Raw genomic sequence first — 19,618 nt, 5'->3', positions numbered from 1 at the left:
TCCTTTATACCCTTCATTTACCTTTCCTGCAGAGAACGAAGGAAAAGGATAGTAATAAATAGAATCAGTTGACTCCAGCCGACTGTGACACCTTTCAGGCTAAGCACCGTCCATCCCCTCTGGAGAAAAGCATTACACAAAAGAACTCCAGTGTTTCTAAGTCTGGTTTCAAAATCCTATTTATTCACGTAAGGTATCTTGCAAAAAAAAAAAAAAATCTTTCTAACAGGTTTATTATATAAACCAGTTCCTGTTGTCCTAAATTAATGTTTTCTTATTTTATGGCCCATACTGTCAGGATTTGAATTTGTAGGGCAGGAAAGTATTTACACAATCTCAGATGTCTACTGAGCTGGCATTGACTATTTGAAGAGTCAAATGCCATACTGTTCCATGGGAAAACAACTGTTCTGCCCCTCAAGAGGACCTCAGGCCAGAGTCCAAGCAAGCAATTAGATGAAGTCCTCATAGTGTGTCTGTCTTAGGGAAATGGTGGAGGGAGAAGCCCAGGTGGTCCATCATCCTCAGATTGTTATTTTTGTAGCTGGTTACACTGGAACTACTGTGGAGGTAGACTTTTCTACCCTTGATACCTCTCCCCATGGGCACCCATCTCAACAGTTCTTCAGTGAGTCTCAGCTCAGTGCTCCCCTGCAGCTGTCCGTTGCTGCCTGTTTGGACGGACTTAGGGTCCTGAATCCCAGTCTTCTCAGTTGCCACTTACTTAAGCAAAGATTAATCCACTGCTCAGAAATCTCTCTTGGGGCCTTGTCCCTTTGCTTTATTTTTGCCTGGCCTTGTTGCCATAGAGTCTATCCACCATAGTCTTACCACACCTGCCACTCTGGTATCTTCTACATTGCCCAAAAGACAGACAATTCTGCCCAACTTACCTGCCTGCATAAAGTTAGCTCTTTACTATCAAGGTCTGAATGCCTTGAACCCAAGCCCCACACTTGGAGACAAAACTGACTGTTAATACCTCCCATTACAGCGTCCCGCCCCTTTCATTACATGCCTACATTTCACTTGCATACACAAAACAAAACAAAACCCTGCCTACATATAGTTGTACACAGTCACACTAAAACCAGATCTCTACACTGCACACATGCTCACACACATGCGCATGCGTGCCCCTCACCCACATGGCATTATCACATCCATAACCTTCTAAACTTTCCTACTGCCTTTTTGTTTTGTGCCATTGTCTTAAGGTACCGGCACTTGACATGAGGTCATTTTTAAGTGCACAACGCTGCACTTCTGTCTGCATGGAAGCTCTAGAACTTACTCATTACTACAACTTCTTACATCAAAATTTCCCCCTTCTTCCCTTCCGCCCCATGCCAACTATCATCATCATGCTGTTAGTGAGAGTATAAAATAAAGAGGCCACCGTACAAAACAAGATTTCCTCAAAAAATAAAAAATAGAATTGATTTGGTGATTCAATAATTCCACTCCTGAAAAAAAGAAAATGTCCAAACACCAAAGTTAAGACAGTCTTGGGGAACTATCTGCACTCCTGTGTCTGTCTTGCTGGCCAGGCCCAGCAGTGTGTTACCTCCAACATAATCTGAAAAGTTGCTGTTGATTTTGAAAACCCCCAGTTCACTCTCTGAACTTTCTGAAAGCCTTGGGAAATGCCTCACATTTCAGCAATGAATGCCAGCCATTGGGCTGTTTGTTTTGCTTCCCTGAGAAGCTTTTCTTCGACTTTTGATTCCAGCATGAACAGATTGTAATTTCATAAACATTGAATGAATAAACTCCAAGAATTACCAAGGCCTTGGATCTCTCTCTGTCTCTGTCTCTGTCTCTGTCTCTGTCTCTCTCTTTCTCTCTCTCTCTCTCTCTCTCTCTCTCTATATATATATATATATATATATATATGTAGGCTGTTTTTCTAACAAAGGCTCAAACACACACACACACACACATTCAAAATGTAGAATACTTGGAAGTAGAATTTTGAAAGTACAAAAGTTCAGTGAGTTAAGGGAGGTGGAAAAGCATGATCCTCAGACCTTTGCTCTATCCCTTAAGCAAACACAGAGGGCAGAATGAGTCCCTAGAGCCTAAAGTAAAGCCACAGTGGAACCACGGAAGCAGAGACCTGATCTGATGGTCTGTTTTCAGTGGGCAAATAGCAGAAGTGGGTGCCTCTTGCAAAATCTGTCACGTGCAAATCTATCTAGAAAGTAGTGTTGAGATTAAAGGCCTGTGCCACCAGGCCCAGCTCAATCTGTAGGCTTCTTAAAAACAGAGATCCAAATATTAACCTTTATTGGCTATAAGAATCGTCTGCTTTTCAATAAATACCCTCAAGAGTTTCTGATCACAGGCTGGATTTTGGAATTACCGATATGTTTATATTTGTGAGAGACTCTTCGTCCTTCTGACCTAGTGCTATTCTGATACAGATGGTGACCACAGAGCACTGTTGAGCACATAGTCCTCCTTGAAGTTGCCATGACTTCATAGGTGACCAACTGCCTGTGTTTAAGAGGACACTTGGGCTGGGCGGTGGTGGCGCACGCCTTTAATCCCAGCACTCGGGAGGCAGAGCCAGGCGGATCTCTGTGAGTTCGAGGCCGGCCTGGGCTACCAAGTGAGTTCCAGGAAAGGCACAAAGCTACACAGAAAAACCCTGTCTTGAAAAACCAAAAAAAAAAAAAAAAAAAAAAAAAAAATCACTTTACTTGTCAGGCTCATGTGATTCTCTCAGGTGGACTTTAAATTCCTCTGAAGTGTACCCATTGGTTATCTATAGATCTAAAACCATCACATCCTTTGTCTCTTCTCAGGCCGATGTGTAGCATGTTACTGTTTGTTGTCTGGATTATATTTATTTCTCATCTTAACATTCTATTTTGGAAGGCTCAGACATAAGAGCAATTTCAGGAACAGTTTAATGAGTACCCTGCGTCCTTCACCCATCCCCAGTGACTGTTTGCTGCGTGTGCTGGATCTCTCCACAGGAGAAGCTTAGCCCAGTTTTGCAAACACATGTGTAGGTGTACAAACTTGGGGTCAGGGACCTCCATGGCTGAGTCAAAGGTGAGCTTAGCAAATATTTTCCAGAGGACTCTGTTGCAATCGCCGTCACCCACCTTCAGCAATGAGCAGATGGACAGCTCGTCCTCTGCTCAGCCATTATACTGGAAATCTGGCAGTTCTTTTAAATTGACTTGCCTTTACCACATGAAGTGAAAGACAGCGGCCAGTTTTCATGTAAGAATCAGATCAACTCTCCTTCCCAGGTGCAAATTCCTCATCCTAACACTCCCCTCTGTGGTACTTAAGGCCCTCCTTGCTCTCACCTTCAATTAATTATGGGTATTTCTCTGTACTTGAGATTTATAAAACATTCAGTTAAAAATAATCCATCAAGCCGAGTGTGGTATCCCTTGCCTTTAATCCTGGCAACTCTGGAAGCAGACAAGGTGCATCTGTGAGTTCAAGGCCAGCCTGGCCTACATAGTGAGTTTCAGGACATCCAGAGCTACTTAAAGAGACTCTCTCTCTCAAAAAAACAAACTCAAAATCTCCAACCATCAGTGAGTTAGCAAACGCATAAATAAGCGAATAAATCACGTATATCTCAGAAATTGCTTTTGTGTAAAGTCTGTCACCTAAGAGAGCTTGTATTATTACCACGGCTACTAAATAAACCTTTATAATTCCAAACTGTTTCAGTAAATGCTAAGTGTCCTAGTGTCTTTCTGTTGTTATGATAAAACAATAAAACATCCCGACAAAAAGCAGCTTATGGAGTCCCCACAGTTCCTAGTTATAGTCCATCCCCACAGGGAGGCCAAGGTGGGCAGGAACTCAAAACAGTCACATCACAGCCACAGTCAAGAGCACAGAAAAGTGAATGCATGCATGCTTCTAGTACTTAGCTCACTCTCTCCTTTTTGAGATCGCCCAGGACCCAAATCTGGGGAATAGTGCCACCCACTGAGGGATCAGTCTTCTCACATCAATTAATGTAATAAAGACAACTCCCTCACAGACTTGCCTACCGTCCGACCTGATCTAGATAGTGGGGGGTGTTCAGGGAATGGGGTTGCCTGGCTTTGGTGGGAGTGTGGCTTTTGCTTTTGATTTCATCACTTGTCACTTCAGAAAGACTTGAAGACAGTGATCTGTTTATCCTGCTATTTATTCTTTAAAGCCACTTAGAGCAAATGAGACCATCAAAACACATCCTCTGTGTGTGTGTGTGTGTGTGTGTGTGTGTGTGTGTGTGTGTGCATACCGCTGGCTGGCTGGTTGTCTGCCTCCTTGTTTGGGGATAATAAGGAAGAAGTAGATTTATTTTCAAATTGACGGGTAGTTTCTAAGCAAATGAAGTTCAGTTAATGTGAAACACAGCCACAAAGAGTTGAGATTTTCCTTTTTGAAAATGGTGGATTGAAATTTTTTATGCTATAAATGTGCATTGAAATCTCACATTATATATGGCAGAACACTTTTCGGTCTTCCATACAAACACAATGTGGAGTGTGTCTCCCTGCCTTCCCACTGCTGCATGGAGCCTCTCCACACAGCCTCCTTGATGCCCAGCATCCCACCCTAGGACACTCTCTTCCTAGCTGTGTCCTTCACTTACCACATGATGGAAAGGGTGCTACATGCTGCTTCTGGACTGTTGCTTTTGCTTCTTACTTGGTCTGAAGCACTGGAATTGCCCATGTACCTGAAATCAAGAGACCAAGACTTCAAGGAACTAAAAAAGCCATAACCAGAGAGATGGCCCTGTGCAGTTGAGGGTGGTCTTTTCACAAGTCATAGGGAAGCAGCTGGGGGAAAATCCATAGATTTCCTCCTCCACCTTGGATACCATGAGCTGAAGGGAGCAGTATTTAAGAGCCCAATGATGCTAATAGATTGAAAAGTTAATGACATTTAGCTTTTGTGTTTTCCCTACCTTTTAGTCTAGATTTATTTTCTCAGTACCCCATTTTTGTAGATTTTTTTTCTTTTGAATGGCAGCTTATTTTTTCTCAAATAAAGGATTATTTAAGGAATTTTTGTACTTTTAATTTTTAAGACTTTTTGTACTCTGTGTGTGTGTGTGTGTGTGTGTGTGTGTGTGTGAGAGAGAGAGAGAGAGAGAGAGAGAGAGAGAGAGAGAGAGAGAGAGAGGGCATGAGCATGTCCTGGCCTCCTTGCTAAGCCAAGGTCTCTCTCTTTTCTGCCATGCTGCATGCTCTAGGTTAACTGGACCAGGAGGGTTTGAGTGAGTCCCCTGTCACAAGCTGTCATCTCAGAGCAGAAGTGCCGGGATTACAGACATGGGCTCTGGGATCAAGCTCAGGTCATGAGGTTTATGTGGCAAGAACCTTACCTGCTGAGCTGTCTCACTCGCTCAGGTTTCTAAGACAGTGTATAAAAAAACAGTTTTCAAAAAACACTATGTGTATTTAGTGTATGTCTGTGTGCATGTATGAACGCCAGAGGCACCCTGAGCGAGTCAACTCTTGCCTACCACGTTTGTTCCAAGACTGAGCTCAGATCATCAGACTTAGCAGCAAGTACCTTTACCTACTGAGCCATCTCATGGGCCTGATCAAGGAATATTAAAAATCACATTAACTTTGATTTTATAACAAAAAAGCTCAGTGGCAGACAGTCATTATACCATTTCACTGTTATGCTAAAGAACTGATAAGGAGCTTTAGTACATGATTAAAAAAACAGGATGCTCACATTGGAACATTGTCAACATGATTGAATTTATACTTGTCAGTTTTGGGATGGAGGATCAAGCTGTATATCCCATTCACTTTAGCGGGCTTCTTAGCTGCCCACAACAACAATAGCAAATGCTGTGTTCCTTGTGAAAGGCCTGTCAGCATTCCTGCAGGCACTTTGGCCTTTTAGGCTTCTAGAACATTGAGTCTTACCTTCTTTTAACACCAGGCTTTTCCGAGTCTGTATTTCATGAAGATGGGGGAGGAGGCTTTATTAGCTTCCTCTGTGTGTTTAGTATCAGTCTGCACTGCAGCCTCTGGTGGTAATATATATGTTTGAGGTAATTGTGTGTTCATCACGCTCATGTATGTTTTAGTGGGCTTTGTGTTTGAGGTCTCTTCAGAGACAAATGCTTAGACTTAAACATACATTCTTTGTTCTCAGTATGCTCAGCAGGAAGCTATGCATGTCCATATCAAGTGACAAAGGATCTGGAACACTTTCGTTTCTTGAGCCTTTCATTTATTAAGGAATTTTTTTTCCTCTAGTGGCATGGAACTTGCTGTGTAAACCAGGCTGACCTTGAACCTGCATGGATTCTCCTGATTGCTGTACTTATAGGTATCCACTCACTTCCAGCTCACTGAGGATTTAAAATGCTCTTATCTTCCCTTCAAATCATGCATGCAAACATAGTTAGGGTGAGTCAGACTGATACAGGACTCTAGTCAGGCTTGGTATGACGTTGGGATGCATCATGGCTGTTGGCCTGTAGTGACCAGCCAGCGGCACCTTGTTTGAACAAATTTGACGTGTGTTCAATGTGCATATGCAGAAGTGGCAGTAGCATTCTAAGTCTCATTTTATGGGGCTCAGGAAGTGGGAGGGCATTACCTTTGAAGGTGCCTATTCATGCTCCCTAAATCCTCTACATTGACTCTGTTATGTTACCCCTATAGCTTTGCTAGATTACCTCTATAGCATAGCTTAACTCTGCTAGTTATCTCCATTGCATAGTTAGCTCTGCTAGGTTACCCACGTGGCAAAGGTTACCTCTGGTTGGTAACTTCTATAACATAGGCTTTAGCACTGTGCTGGCTTGAATTATGTTGAAATTAATCAGTTTTCTTTCCTCTTTCTCTCCCAGATGGGAATGGGCAGCTCTGTCTTCCTGTGCTTGACTTGTTGCACCATGTAGTCCTTCTCACTCAGATTGGAATGAGGCAAGGGACACAGAGGACGACTTCTAACCTCTGTGGTGATATCTTGCTTCCTCAAACACTGTGGTGTTTCATGTGTCTGTTACCTATCAGCTCCTCAGGGGAAGATTAATGGAGTTTCCCCTCCTCAAGAAGTGATGAGTGATAATCCTTTAGCTCTAAACAACAGTAGCTGAGTGTTTAGAAGGGACTCAACAGTGAACCCCCTATACCCAGTTTGATCCTCAAATTCAATACTTATTCTTGGTAAAGGTTAAAGTGTCATTTTCTTACAGTTAATAAACAGAGAGTGGAATTTGGATTTATCATCATATCAGAAAAAAAGTTGATGGTTGTTGAAAGTTGAATAGAATAAACAAAATTGAAGTGATTTTTATAAATGGTTCTTTTTATAAATCCATAAACATTCAAATAGGGAGCAGGTCTTAGGGCGGTGGCTGGGGAAGGGCTGGTGATTTTCTTCCAACAAACTCCAGTTTAGAAGTTATACAAGTGCTAGGAAAGCAAGAGTAGCATTTAACACCAAGAGCAACCAGAAAGGCTTTATGAAGGGCCAGGCAGCCACTGCAGCTGTGGAGAGGAGTTGGTCATAGTTTAAATGCTCTTTCTCTGCCTGTATCATTAGTAACTACAGTGGGAAAACAAAGGAAAACAAAAAACCAAACAACAACAAAAACCCCTGGGCCTGGGCCCTGGCTCAGTCTGTAAAGACTTTGCCGTGTGAAAGGGGAGGATCTATGTCAACTCCCAACAACCACACAAAAAGCCAGCCATCAGATCTGTGGGGCTCACTAATAGCCAGTCTAGAGAAACCGGCAAGCTCCAGGTTCAGTGAGAGACCCTGCCTCAAAACGTAAGGTAGAGAGCTGACGCAGGCAAGCGTAGGAGACTAGTTAGGCTGGGCCCACAAGGTCAGCTTAAAACCCACCAAATCTAATGTGTGAACTAACCTCTGTACTTGCAATGGGCCTATGATTGAGGGGCCTGAGAGGCAGCGTGTTTAAATCAGCACTCTTCGTTGTGGCCAAGAAGAGCTCCAGTCTGACTCCCTCTTCCTGATGTAGTGGACATTCCCTTACAAAAGCTTTGAAACTCATAGAGGTATTTAAAGGTGAAAAAAATGTATAATTTTATTTTTCAAAGGAGTAATACATCTCAGTTACATTTAGCTACAGTACAAAGAACAATAAAATAGCACCTGAAAATTTGTAAGAAGTTGACAAGATTCTTGACTCCATCTTCCTTATTTTCTTTCTTCTTTGTTAACAACAACAACAACAACAACAAACCAAACAAACAAAAACAAAATGGAGGCCCCATTCCCTTCTTCAACTACTGCTCCACCAGCGGTCTGATTTTCATCCGAACAGCCCTGAGGGAATAATCTGCTCCTCTGAAGGGAATCCAGACCACCCCGTTCTCTATCTCATAGGGGCTGTTGTTCCTGGGGTCATAGGTGCCCCCAGGGTAGTAAATGCCATTGAGGTTGGCAGCCTGACAGCTGTTATACCACCAGCCTCCCCCGTAGACCTCCGCACAGCTCTCTTCCCATTGGTCCGCATCCCTGTCAAAGGTACTGAACTGCATGTTGTTGTGTGAGGTGTATTCTGCCCCCTCCTCCACAGAACCTTCCATCAGAGCATCTCCAGCCGTGCCATGGTAGGAGGAGACCTGCAGAGCATAGCCCTGAGCCTCAGAGCCTACCCGGAAGTGGTACTCTGCATAAGCCTGTTTCCCAGCCCAGTCCTCTAATTCAATCCTGAGGACAGAGGCCCTCAGAGTGAGTAAGTGGAGGTAGTCATTGCCTAGCCAGAATTCTCCTTCCCCCTTGTCATTCAGGCTGCCAAAACCTCTCTTGTAGTCTTGCCAGGTCCGGTTAAAATTCAGTGATCCATCCATTCTTTGCTGGATCAAAAGCCATCCTCCCAAACTGGTCTCTTGATCGCAATAAACAGAAAAAATCTTACTGGATCCAGGAAGCTTGATACTGAAAATGCCACTTTGGGCACCTGAAGGATGTGTTTGGAGGACATCATCACAGTCTAAAAAAAAAATTAAGCTGGTTGGAAGAAGTTACTCTCATTTAACTTTGCGAAGAAAAGCATTGCCCAGATTAAAGGAGACAGACACTGCCTGCCTGCCTGCCTGCCTGCTTAAACTCTTCCTTTCCTCCCTCCCCCTCCCTCCCTCCCTCCCTCCTTCCCTCCCTTCCTTCCATCCCTCCCTCCCTCCCTCCCTCCCTTCCTCCCTTCCTCCCTCCCTCCCTTCCTTCCATCCCTCCTCCCATGGGAGAAAGATGCAGCTGCATTGAGAAATTTTAAGCAGGTAAAGGACATGTAAGTCTTCAAAGTGCCAACTTTCTGCAAAGGGATTTGAAATCTTACTTGCATATACGAATAGCAAATGGTCATCAAAGGTAGCTAAACCTCCATCCATCAATACTAAGAGAATGAATGTTTAGCCTGATCTAAATGTCAAGTGAGACTAAATTTAAGGTTAGTGAGTTGGATGTCACAATAGCACACATTTTGAATGAATTCGGTTAAGCAGACTCAGAATTGAGTTTCAGAAGAATTTGTACATTTTTAAAAATATATTTATTGAGAAACGACTGCACTGTTAGGCATTTGGGAATTACAGAGATAGACATATGGAAAGTCACTGCCCCCATGGAACGTACAGTCTAGCATGAAAAACTGACCTCCCCCTCCCCCCCCCCAAAAATGTATGATTTCAACAAGGCACAATAGAAGGTTAGGAAGGAAGTGCAGCGTGCCTGGGCACGTCGCAGAAATGGTTAACTTGATCTGGGGGGTCAGGGGAACTTCCCGAAAACTAAGTGTGGATACCTCTGGATGCACGCGATTTGGCACGGCCCCTCTTGGTAGTCCGAGTTTCTCCTTCATGGTGGGTTTCACTTCCTGCCTCATCTGCCATTTTGAAGGTCTTAGAGGTGACTTGTTTTCTGACAGTTGAGGTTTTACTACTGGAAGGAAAGTCAGGCACATGGAAGCGTGAGTCTGCTATGTCTGAAGAATCAGGGCCTGTAACCTGGGTCTTACTGACATATTCTTTGTAGTCCGATGAGAGTGAATCCAAGTGATGGTCAAAAAAAGCAGCTTGGTCGGGGAACCTTTGGGCAAATCTGTCAAACCTGCCCCCAAAACTCTGGAGCAAGCCTGATTCAACAGCATCACCACAGTCAGAGCCATCATCCGAGGTGACCACTTCCTTGACCACTTCTCGGCGACCATCAGAACCCGTAACAGTCTTGGTAATGGTTTTAGAGCATGAACGGTGTACGGTACTTGTGCCAGTAGAGGTGACTTTCTCATTTCCAATCAGGAGCTCTTTGTCTCCTTTAGAGGTGGTCACTTTACCTGTGTGATATTCTTCCTTTATTGCTGGGCTGCTACTTCCTGTGGATTCTGAAAAATCACCCCAGTCACGGTTGCTAGGCCTGGGGTTCCCAGAGACTGAGGGAGTTGGCCTAAACCCTCCAGGTCTAGAGCTTCCAGGACCCCCATGTCCATCAGACCCCATGGTGCCGGGGTTCCGATTCCCATCACTTCCAGGCCCGGAGCTCCCAGGACGCCAATACCCAGATCCACCAGATCCAGGGTTCCTGGAGTTTTCTGCCTCTGTCCCTGTTCCATATGTTGCAGAGCCTCCTGGAGAATCCCCGCGCGCATCTCCTCGTGAATTCCCACCCTTCCCGGGCCTCTCCAGCTCCATTCTCATCTGCCGCATTTCTGTTAATGCCTTCCACTCTGGAGGGGCCTCCTGAAGCTGGCTCTTGTAGTTTCCGGGAACCAAGTCGGGAACTGGAACCATTTTTATTGCTGGCAAGTACTGCCTGTCTTCTGCAGGAAGCAAGTCTTTAGCAATGACCTGTTCAAGCTGCTTCTGCTGACCTTCATAGTCCCGTAGATCTATCTCACGGGCCACACCCCTGCTGCAGGACCCTTTGCAAGAGCGGATCTTGATATCGATGTCCACCTAAAGAGGGGAGGACACAGAAACGAATGATGTCTATTGACGTTATTGGTTCCAGGAAACTGGAACTCTTTGGACATAGGTTTCACTTCTTTTGGCTATCAGAAAACTCAGTCCTACCCTTTTTCTTCGACTAACCATGGCATCCTCACTGGAAACTGTGTAGGACCAGGGAAGTTGTGTAGTGGGAGCTATTTGGATCCATTTTCGAATTTGGATGGAGAAAGAAATGTGCAAATGCTTGTGAATGGAAGCCCTCCCTAAAGAGCCTCTATGATGCTGGAGCCAAGATGTCCACACGTGGTGGGCAGGCCGGACAGAGTGTGTTCTTTTGAAACACAGTATCTGTTTACCCTTCAAGAATTTCCTTCACATCTCTGGACTTCTGTCTTCATCTCTGTGGTGGAGACACTTCTCTTTTGGGTGGATAATGGACTTGGTGGACACTCAGAAGACCAGTGTCTTCCTTTTCCTTCTTAGTCAAACACGAAGCAGTTGGGGCTAGGGCCTCCCACTTACCTCCAGGCGTTTCATGTCTATCAACTGAGCCCTGACATTGCTCTGCAGAACTTGAATTTGTTGTGCTTTTTCTACGACTTTGCGCTTCAGGATCTCAATTCTGCGTCTCAGATCTTCTGACACTTGGCCATATGTGTTATCAAAGTCTGAAACAGAAGATGCAAGGTATTCAGGTGGCTGCAGACTGATTTGCTTATTAAAGCCCTGCTCCCAAAAGGAAATTGCTTATAAATATTTCCACACTTTATTCCTTTATAGTCTGTGCTCTGGATGTATAATCTACAAGTTTCAGGCTTAGTTAGATTGTTCCACACAAAAGTCATCCATGGGTATTAGTTACACTGTCCTACTCATGACTAGAAATCTAGAAATCCAGAAGAAAATACTTTGGAGGTTTAAAACTGAGGTTTGGTAAATAGTGAGCTTGATCACATCCAATTATTTGATTGTAACTTTACTCAAGGGACTTGAATCTATTATTAGATATTTCTGTTGAGGAGATTTTCATTCTACTTGGAACTTTGAAATAGTTTCTAATCATTTTGGACAACACCAGGGCCCAGCTACCCACCAACTAGTGCTGCACCATTGACATGAAACTGTTCAGTGTTTCGTGAAGACAGAAGGAGGCAAACAGGCCAAGAAGGCCTCAAGAACTAGAACTTCCACCGACTTGCTCTCCATGCCCAGAGTAATTACAGTGCTTCCTAGCCCTGGTGAGTCCTAGGGAGAAGACTGAGCATGGTCCTGTATTTCAAATTACACACACACACACACACACACACACACACACACACACCCATATATATATATATATATATGTAATTGGCTCAACAGAATCTGGACCTGATGCCTGATGTCTATCTTGTGTCTTCGAGAAGTCTTTTGACCTCTGAGACTCCTTGCCTGTAGACCACAAGCAGAACGGCTGCTTGAATGGTCTGCCTCCCCTTATTTTCAGTATATGGGCTGTTAAAAATAATCTAAGCTAACTTCTCTAACTTTGTGGAAATGACATTCACCTCCTTAAATTTCAGTGGTTTCCACGCCGCGTACTTTGGTATAAAATCACAGCAGCGGCAAGAAAACATTATCATTGGGGATTTTCGTTGCTGTCTTTGCTAGAAACTCTGAGCACTAAATATGTTCTACTCACTGTTGGCATTGGCGAAGTCCCCTCTCAAATACTCCATAATATTCCTGGTCAGCGAATTAGAATCCTTGTTGTTCTTTTGAAAATCAAATAGTGAGTTTTTGAGCTTGTTTATTCTACTGGTAAAATCTTGATTGACCTCATCAATCAGCCCTTTCATCCTGCAGCCGGACGGGCACTTGTGGTTCTGAAAATGAAGGGGTGGGGGTTATATGAAAGGTCTATCTCTTAGCTCCCAGTAAGCTTTGTTAAAACAATCCTTGCAGCTTCCCCTCCCCAGCTCTCCCAGGTATCCACTGACTTAAAAGTACCTCTGAGGACTAGTTCAGAGGCCAGAGGGAAATTCCAGGATGAAGGTCCACTTAGCCTTTCATAAGGCTCTGGGAATTTTGAAATCCTACTATTCAGGCATCCCATTGTTTATCCCACCAGCAACCTGTGATAACTAGTCAATGCCTTAGGACTAGTTTTTTTTTTTTTTTTTCCATTTTCTCTCTCTAATTTGGCATGTAAGGAGCTAGGTTCCCGTTAGATTATTTCTGATAGGGAAAGGTTTCCAGGACCCACCCAGTGAGCCTGTAGCTCTTTGTACCACAAGGAAGGACGCCCTGTTCACATGTCCTCTGCTTACCCAGTCATCATCAGAGCAGAAGGGCCAGTCTGCCTCTTTGCAGTGACTGGGCTGTTTCTCCATAACTCTTGGGCCACGCCCCTGTGCTCCTTCCGCTAAAAATTCGCCGCCATCGGTGTCTGAGGTCTTCAAGGGTTCATCCAAACATCCAAAAAGGAGCAGAGGCAACAATGTTAGCCATTATGATGCTGGTTATGGAGACATCGTGATGCTCACAAGCCCCGAGGAGGAAAAGGTGGAGGTCAAAGCCGCCAGCCTCCACAGCCAGCCTGTCAGTTTCTTACAGTCAAATGAAAATCCTACTTATTTTATGGAGTCATTATGAGAAGCAAAGGAGATAAAGGGTGTGAAGTTTTGTTGTTTTTTTTTTAACTGTGTTTGATGTTCAATAAGCACTTGCTATATGTCAGGGGTTTTAAACAAAAAATGATCTGGATTAACAAGATTAATTAAATTTCATCTCCCCCCCTTTTGTGACCATACATGAAAAAATAGCTGACAAATTCTAGTTCTTTCTCCTGTAAGTACTCTTTCTGTATGCGAAGACCTACACCCTCTTGTTCTTGCCCTCCTTCTTCTTCTTCAGGTTTCTATGGTAACCTTTGGAGATGGTCCATGATTCAGACAAGCGTTTATCAAGGACACAAATGTAGGAAGCTAAAACTTGGCAGTGTTTTGTACTACAATCATGCAATTGTAGATTTTCATTCAAAATGAAAATAATAAACAGTTAAAGCAGTAGTCAGCAACTAGCAGTTTTTGAAGACCTTATTAGAAATACGGAGTTAAAAGTTCTCGGCTCTAAACCAAATGAACCATAAAACATTTTGTCCAAGAAGACTTTATAGTTTAATGGGTGGAGATGGCTTTTAAGCTTTCATTATTTCCACTCTGTATTACCAACTCACAAGGGTTTTACTGTCACTACTGTAGTTTAGGGAAGTTCATCCTTATAATTAGTCAACGTGGGCTCATTCTCATCGGTGAACATTCAAATAACCCTAATCATCATAATTAAAGAAACGAGTGGGATCCTTTTGTATAAGAAATATAATGGTAAATTCAATTGCATTTCAGAATAAAACAATGCAACAATAAAGCAGGCAGAAATTGAATATAATAATAGATAAGGAAAATAACAGACCTATGAATTATCCAGAAATATCACCTTTGCTGGTGATTTTAGTTTTATTCCCACAAAAAAATGTTTTCTTCTTTACTCACTGATAATCAAGATTTATGAATGGTGAGCCAAGAAGGCAAGTGAAATAATATGCACCCTGGGTAACTAATTAGGATGTCACTCAGTTCCTTGGACATAGTTGACTTGTTTCATAAATTAGAATGCTTCAGAAGCCTTATTGATGTAGGTTTCTTTCTTTTATATGTCTTTGGAGATTAATTTTAGAAATTATTAACAGTATTTAGACGTTATCTAAAAAGAGCACAAATCATTCCAAAGAGCACACTGTCTCACACCTTGAAAGTATATAACAAACAACATAACAAACTTCCAAACACTGCTAGTTTGGAAGACTGAATCTGACAGATGAATCAGCCTAGACGACAGATGTCAGGATCCTGTGAGAATGTGTTCATTATGCCCCTATGGCCTTCCTCTTGACATCACATTACCCTGTGTACTTGTCAAGCCCATCTAGGAATTTGCCTCCTAAAGCTAAGAAAATATTAGAACGAAGACCTGGTACAGTAGTATATCTAATATAATAGACCTGGTAGACTCCAAACTCAAAGCTCCTTGTAGGAGAAATACTAGAGAATGAGATAAGAGAAACCACATACCCAGACTGTGCTGGCCACACTCAGGATAAGGCAAGCGACCTTCAGGGAAAGCATCTTCTCTTCATCTGAGGATGGCTCACAAGGAGCACTGCAGCTGAAAGAGAGGAGGACTGACTCTGCTCATAGCTCCCATCCTACTTAAATCTGCAGGATGCTGAGTTAATCATCACCTTTGTCCTATTCAAAGGGCCAAAGGTCACACTCCATCCTTTGCTCTCACCACAATGCTGGTATCCCAGAAATTCTTGCTCAATTCTCTGTAGCTTGTTTGCTTCTGATAAGTTGTTGCAGTTGGGGGAAGAGTCCACATTCCAGGAAGTGGGGGACTTTGAGGATACAAAGATGAAGGAATGGGGGACTTTGAGGATACAAAGATGAACCGTTTCCACACCTGAAGAGGGAGGGAGGGTTGCTAGGGCATTCTGGCTATCACTTCTGTGAAGCAGAGATTTAACCAATGATATTTGACTTTGTGTAGGATTCAGAGTCCATCCAACTTTCAAAATGACTTGAAAGCCTACAGAAAGCTTATGTTAAATGGAAGATTTTCCTCCACTCAAGTGTCAAAGTAGCAACCACTGGTGTCCAACACCTACATCCACAATCCTAGCTCCAGTTTCCTGGCTCTGTGCTCTTAGGAAGTTTACTTTTCATCCTTGTGAATCAGTGTCCTCAATTAAAGAATGTGGGCAATGACAAGCTACCACTGGATAAACAGGTGGGTGAATTAGTTCAAGGCTTTCAGAGTAGTGGTTGACACCACTGTCTGGTAGTAAGTGGTAGCCATTACTAGAGAACAGAAAGGCTGTGGAAAATGTTTTCTTCCCTCAGTCTGGCTTTGGGCATAGATTCTGTTTGTTCTTCATCTCTGCGTCCAGATCTCCTGGGCTCAGTGAAACTGCTGTATGACCCACCCACCCACTTCTATCCCCCCCACCCCCCACCAAAGAGCAATAGCTGGATCTTGAACAGAATATTTCTGCATTATTCACAATTCCACCCTAGGGAAACAGTAATACCCCTCAATGGATGACTGGATAAAGAAAAGGGCAAATGCAAGATATTATTGTTCAGCCTGTGAAAAGAAGAAAATCTTGCCTTTGAGGAAATATCCATTAGCCTGGAGGACATCATGCTAAGTGAAAGAAACTAAACAGAAAGATACAATTTCACTTCTGTGTGAAACCCAAAATGGGGAACTCAGAGACACAGAACACAGTATTGGTTGCTTGGAGATGAAAACTGAGGGAAATAGGAAAAGAAGAAAAGAAAAAGATCATCAAATGAGGTGATACATATGCTAATTAGCTCAAAGGGGGTTATTTCACATCAAACAAATACAACTTTTACATATCAGTCGTGATTCAATAAAGTTAAGAGATGCCTTTGACTTAAGTTTATTATATTTAGTAATTAAAAACTGAGAGCGACTAGTTAAATTTGAATCTCAGACAGACAACCAGTATATCTTAGTGTTTGTGCGTCTTCTGTGATGTTTCGAATATACCTATACTAGAATGTTGTTGTTGTACATGTGAAAGTCAAACCTCACGGGGTATCCCATTAGCTGGCAACCAGCTCTACTTTGTCTGATCCTGCTTCTCTGTGAAGCCACTCTGGTAACAGCAGTCACTGATGTTTAGTGAGTGCTTACTGAACACCCACATGTTTGCCATGTTCCACATGTTCCACATGTTCCACAGGGTCCTGATTTAATACTCAAATGTGGTCCCTTGTCTGTCTTTTTTTTTTTTTTTTTAGATCAGTCATCACTAGTGGTCTGTATCATGGCAAGGATATTACCTGTCTCTTCTACTAGATCAGAAAATAAAAAATTGAACTATTTTGCTTGTCCTTACAGTCTCTCGAAAGGTACAGATCCTCATTGAGCAAGCAAGCAAGCATGGATGCTTTCCTCTGTTGCAAACAGAGCAGCTCAGACATGTGGAGCTTGCTACAGACAGATCAAAGCTCTTGTCAAGGCAATGTCCATCTACTCAGAGGCGAGTTCCTCAGCTTTGGAAAGACAGCTTCAGAGCTCAGAGAAAGCCCTAGAGCCCATTGAGACTCCAGACAACAGCGGTAAACGTTCACCCACAGACACTGTACCATCAACCTGTCAGGCACGGATAGGAAACCCCCCACAAATGTTTTTTCCCACCCTGGGCCTGCAGGAAGTTCTTTTTAGGTAAATGGACAGACCATAATCTTCTTGAAAGCAAACCAAGAGAGACAATGTTATCAAAAGCCACCACTGTGGAGCCTGTGGAAGCATTTCCAAGGATGTCCACCTGAGAACAGTGCCCTTGCTGTTCCATGGTCCTCTGGAGTGTCTGTATAGTCTCGCTTTCTAACTCTATCATCCTCCCCTTCTCCCTCACCCCCTCTTCTTCCCCCTCTTCACCCCCCTCCCGACTCCTTTTCCTCTTCCTTCTCTGAGCTCTTCACCTGAGGAGCAGCCACCCTGAAGTGCTTTTGCACAGCCCTGCTTTTCTTTTTTCCATGGTACTTATCAAACTAGGCAATGGAGCAGCACCAGATGGTGGAGAGCGATACCAGACAATTACAACAGGATCCTTAGAAATGGCACCTTTAATTTGTTCTAAAAGGTCTGAGAGTCTGTAATCAAAAGCTCCCTATTTTCTCTCTAGTGAGAGGTTCTTCCAGTAAGCACTTGTGTGGGCATCCTTGACCTGGTTCTTTATTATTCGGGGGTGGCTTTCTACCTTGTGACACCTCCTGTGCCGTGCACCTCAAGCAGGTTCACAGGGTACAAACAATACAACAGTCATCATTTTCAAAGAGTATGTGACAAGAAGGAGAGTTTTCTAAGTGCAGAAAAAAAAAATCAGTACAATTTAAAGAAATTTTCTGTGGCATAATTCTAATGGCTTTCCCCCTAGGAATTCACAATGTTTTTCTTAGCCCTGCGGGGATATTGTTAGATATCTTCTTACAGCTGATATCATTCTACCAGTTACAAATAACAAAACCAAAAATTTACAAATTTGATGGGAATTTATATTCTGCATCATAAAAATCTAGATGAACATGTACATTTACTTTTCCCTAATAACAGGAAGTACTGGAACTTAAGCAGGAGACACTTGGTTAAAACAATAACCAAACACACAACTGGAAAGGATAAAACACTTCCTGTTGTCGGACTGACCATAAACAGGAGATTTTGGCTCTTGTGACCAAGTTTACACGACCTCTGCCTGGGTTTTCTTAAAGTGGTCGAGCTCTAGCAAGGATTTACTTAGGAGACACTGTCGGCCGTGCTTAGCTCCATGCCCTTGTTTGATGTGCCCTTCCTGGGTTTCTCAGTTATTACAAAAGTTTGATTTTTGCCTAGCTATTTACCGCGAAAGGCCAATGCGTTACGATGATCCCTGTGGGATTGATTAGTGAGGAATTTGTTTTAGAACCTGTCAATGCTCCCATAGGATCTGAAGCCCTCTTAAGGCCTGGACAGGCACTGCAAGCATATGGTGCACAGAAAGACATGAAGACAAAATTCATACACTTGAAATATAAATAAAGACCAAAGTAAAGTACAGCCATCCTATGAATATTCAGTTGACACATTAATTCAGACACCATGACTTCATTTCCAACATTCATTCTCAGTTTGTTATAGCAAGCAAACTCTTCTGGTTTTGCTGGGTAAAGATGAACACAGAAAGCCTACCAGTTGTGAACATATTACAGTGAAATGTGAAGAAACAGTATCTACAAGGCTCTTGGCAGTTTCCCAAGAAAGGAATTACACGCCAAAGGAGGTAATGCTGATTGCCGAGGTCCGTCATTTTTGTTTGTTATGTGATGCTGGGGACAGCCTAGCGTATTCTAAACACACATTCTACCATGAAGGTATGGCCTCAGTTGGGGACCCAGTTTTAAAGGGTTGTTTGATCGGGTCTCACCAATTTGTAAAAGTGTTGTATCTGGATAAAAATTCAGCAGCAACAACAAAAATGCTGAGAAATACCCCAGAGAGACCTACATGAAAGACATTTTCCAACATTCCTGGCCAGGACACAAAACTAGATTCCTCTAAATTGAAAAAAAAAAAAGTAAAACCTGCAGAACAAAAGTAAGAAAGGAAATGTGGTACCCTGAGGCATCTGCAGGTATGGTAGCACACACAGGTAACTCCAGCACTCATGAGGTGGAGGCTGGAGGATTAGATTATCCTTGGCTACATAGTCAATTTGAAGCCAGCCTAGGCTACATGAGACCCTGCCTCAAAAAAATTGTTTTAAATTTGTATTTCCAAATTTCATATCAGATTCAAAGCCATGTGGTAATGCTAATCTTTTCAGTGAGAAGCAACCCAGTTTCCGCCATTTATTGGGACAATTTCCTACCTTCTCTCATGTGACCCCTAACCACAGCTTTGCAATGTAAAGAAAACGAATGAGGAGGAAAAACATCTCCAGTCCAAAGTCTCCTCAATGTTAGTGTTTTCTTTTTCTTTTGTAACATTTTAACTGTGTGTCCTGGATAATTCCAGAGTGGAATCTGCCCTACCATGTTTACTTAAGGAGAGTCACCACTCAGACTTAGGACGAGTTTCCTCCACTT

At 43.0% G+C, this 19,618-nt stretch overlaps 1 protein-coding gene across 1 annotated transcript; it reads right to left on the bottom strand.

The window, feature by feature from the left end:
- Positions 1–8,258: 8,258 nt before the first annotated feature.
- Fga (fibrinogen alpha chain) lies at positions 8,259–15,082 on the bottom strand. The gene is made up of 6 exons (XM_059264758.1): positions 15,029–15,082; positions 13,226–13,351; positions 12,598–12,781; positions 11,442–11,587; positions 9,776–10,925; positions 8,259–8,968 (listed from the first exon to the last, which is right to left on the bottom strand). The coding sequence occupies exons 1-6, from the start codon at positions 15,080–15,082 to the stop codon at positions 8,259–8,261; spliced, it is 2,370 nt and encodes a 789-aa protein (XP_059120741.1).
- Positions 15,083–19,618: the final 4,536 nt, after the last annotated feature.

This window comes from Peromyscus eremicus, chromosome 6, assembly GCF_949786415.1.
Source record: "Peromyscus eremicus chromosome 6, PerEre_H2_v1, whole genome shotgun sequence".
NCBI lineage: Eukaryota > Metazoa > Chordata > Mammalia > Rodentia > Cricetidae > Peromyscus > Peromyscus eremicus.
This window is presented reverse-complemented; position numbering and strand designations above follow the sequence as displayed.

What these genes read in the sequence shown, in the direction of transcription:
- Fga (XM_059264758.1), bottom strand. Translation starts at nt 15,082, where the DNA reads ATGCTTTCCCTGAAGGTCGCTTGCCTTATCCTGAGTGTGGCCAGCACA. An exon ending in GGACTTCGCCAATGCCAACA is followed by an intron (nt 11,588 to 12,597) that starts GTGAGTAGAACA and finishes CTTCTGTTTCAG; the next exon opens with ACTTTGATAACACATATGGC. An exon ending in CAAATCGCGTGCATCCAGAG is followed by an intron (nt 8,969 to 9,775) that starts GTATCCACACTT and finishes TTTTTTTTTTAG; the next exon opens with ACTGTGATGATGTCCTCCAA.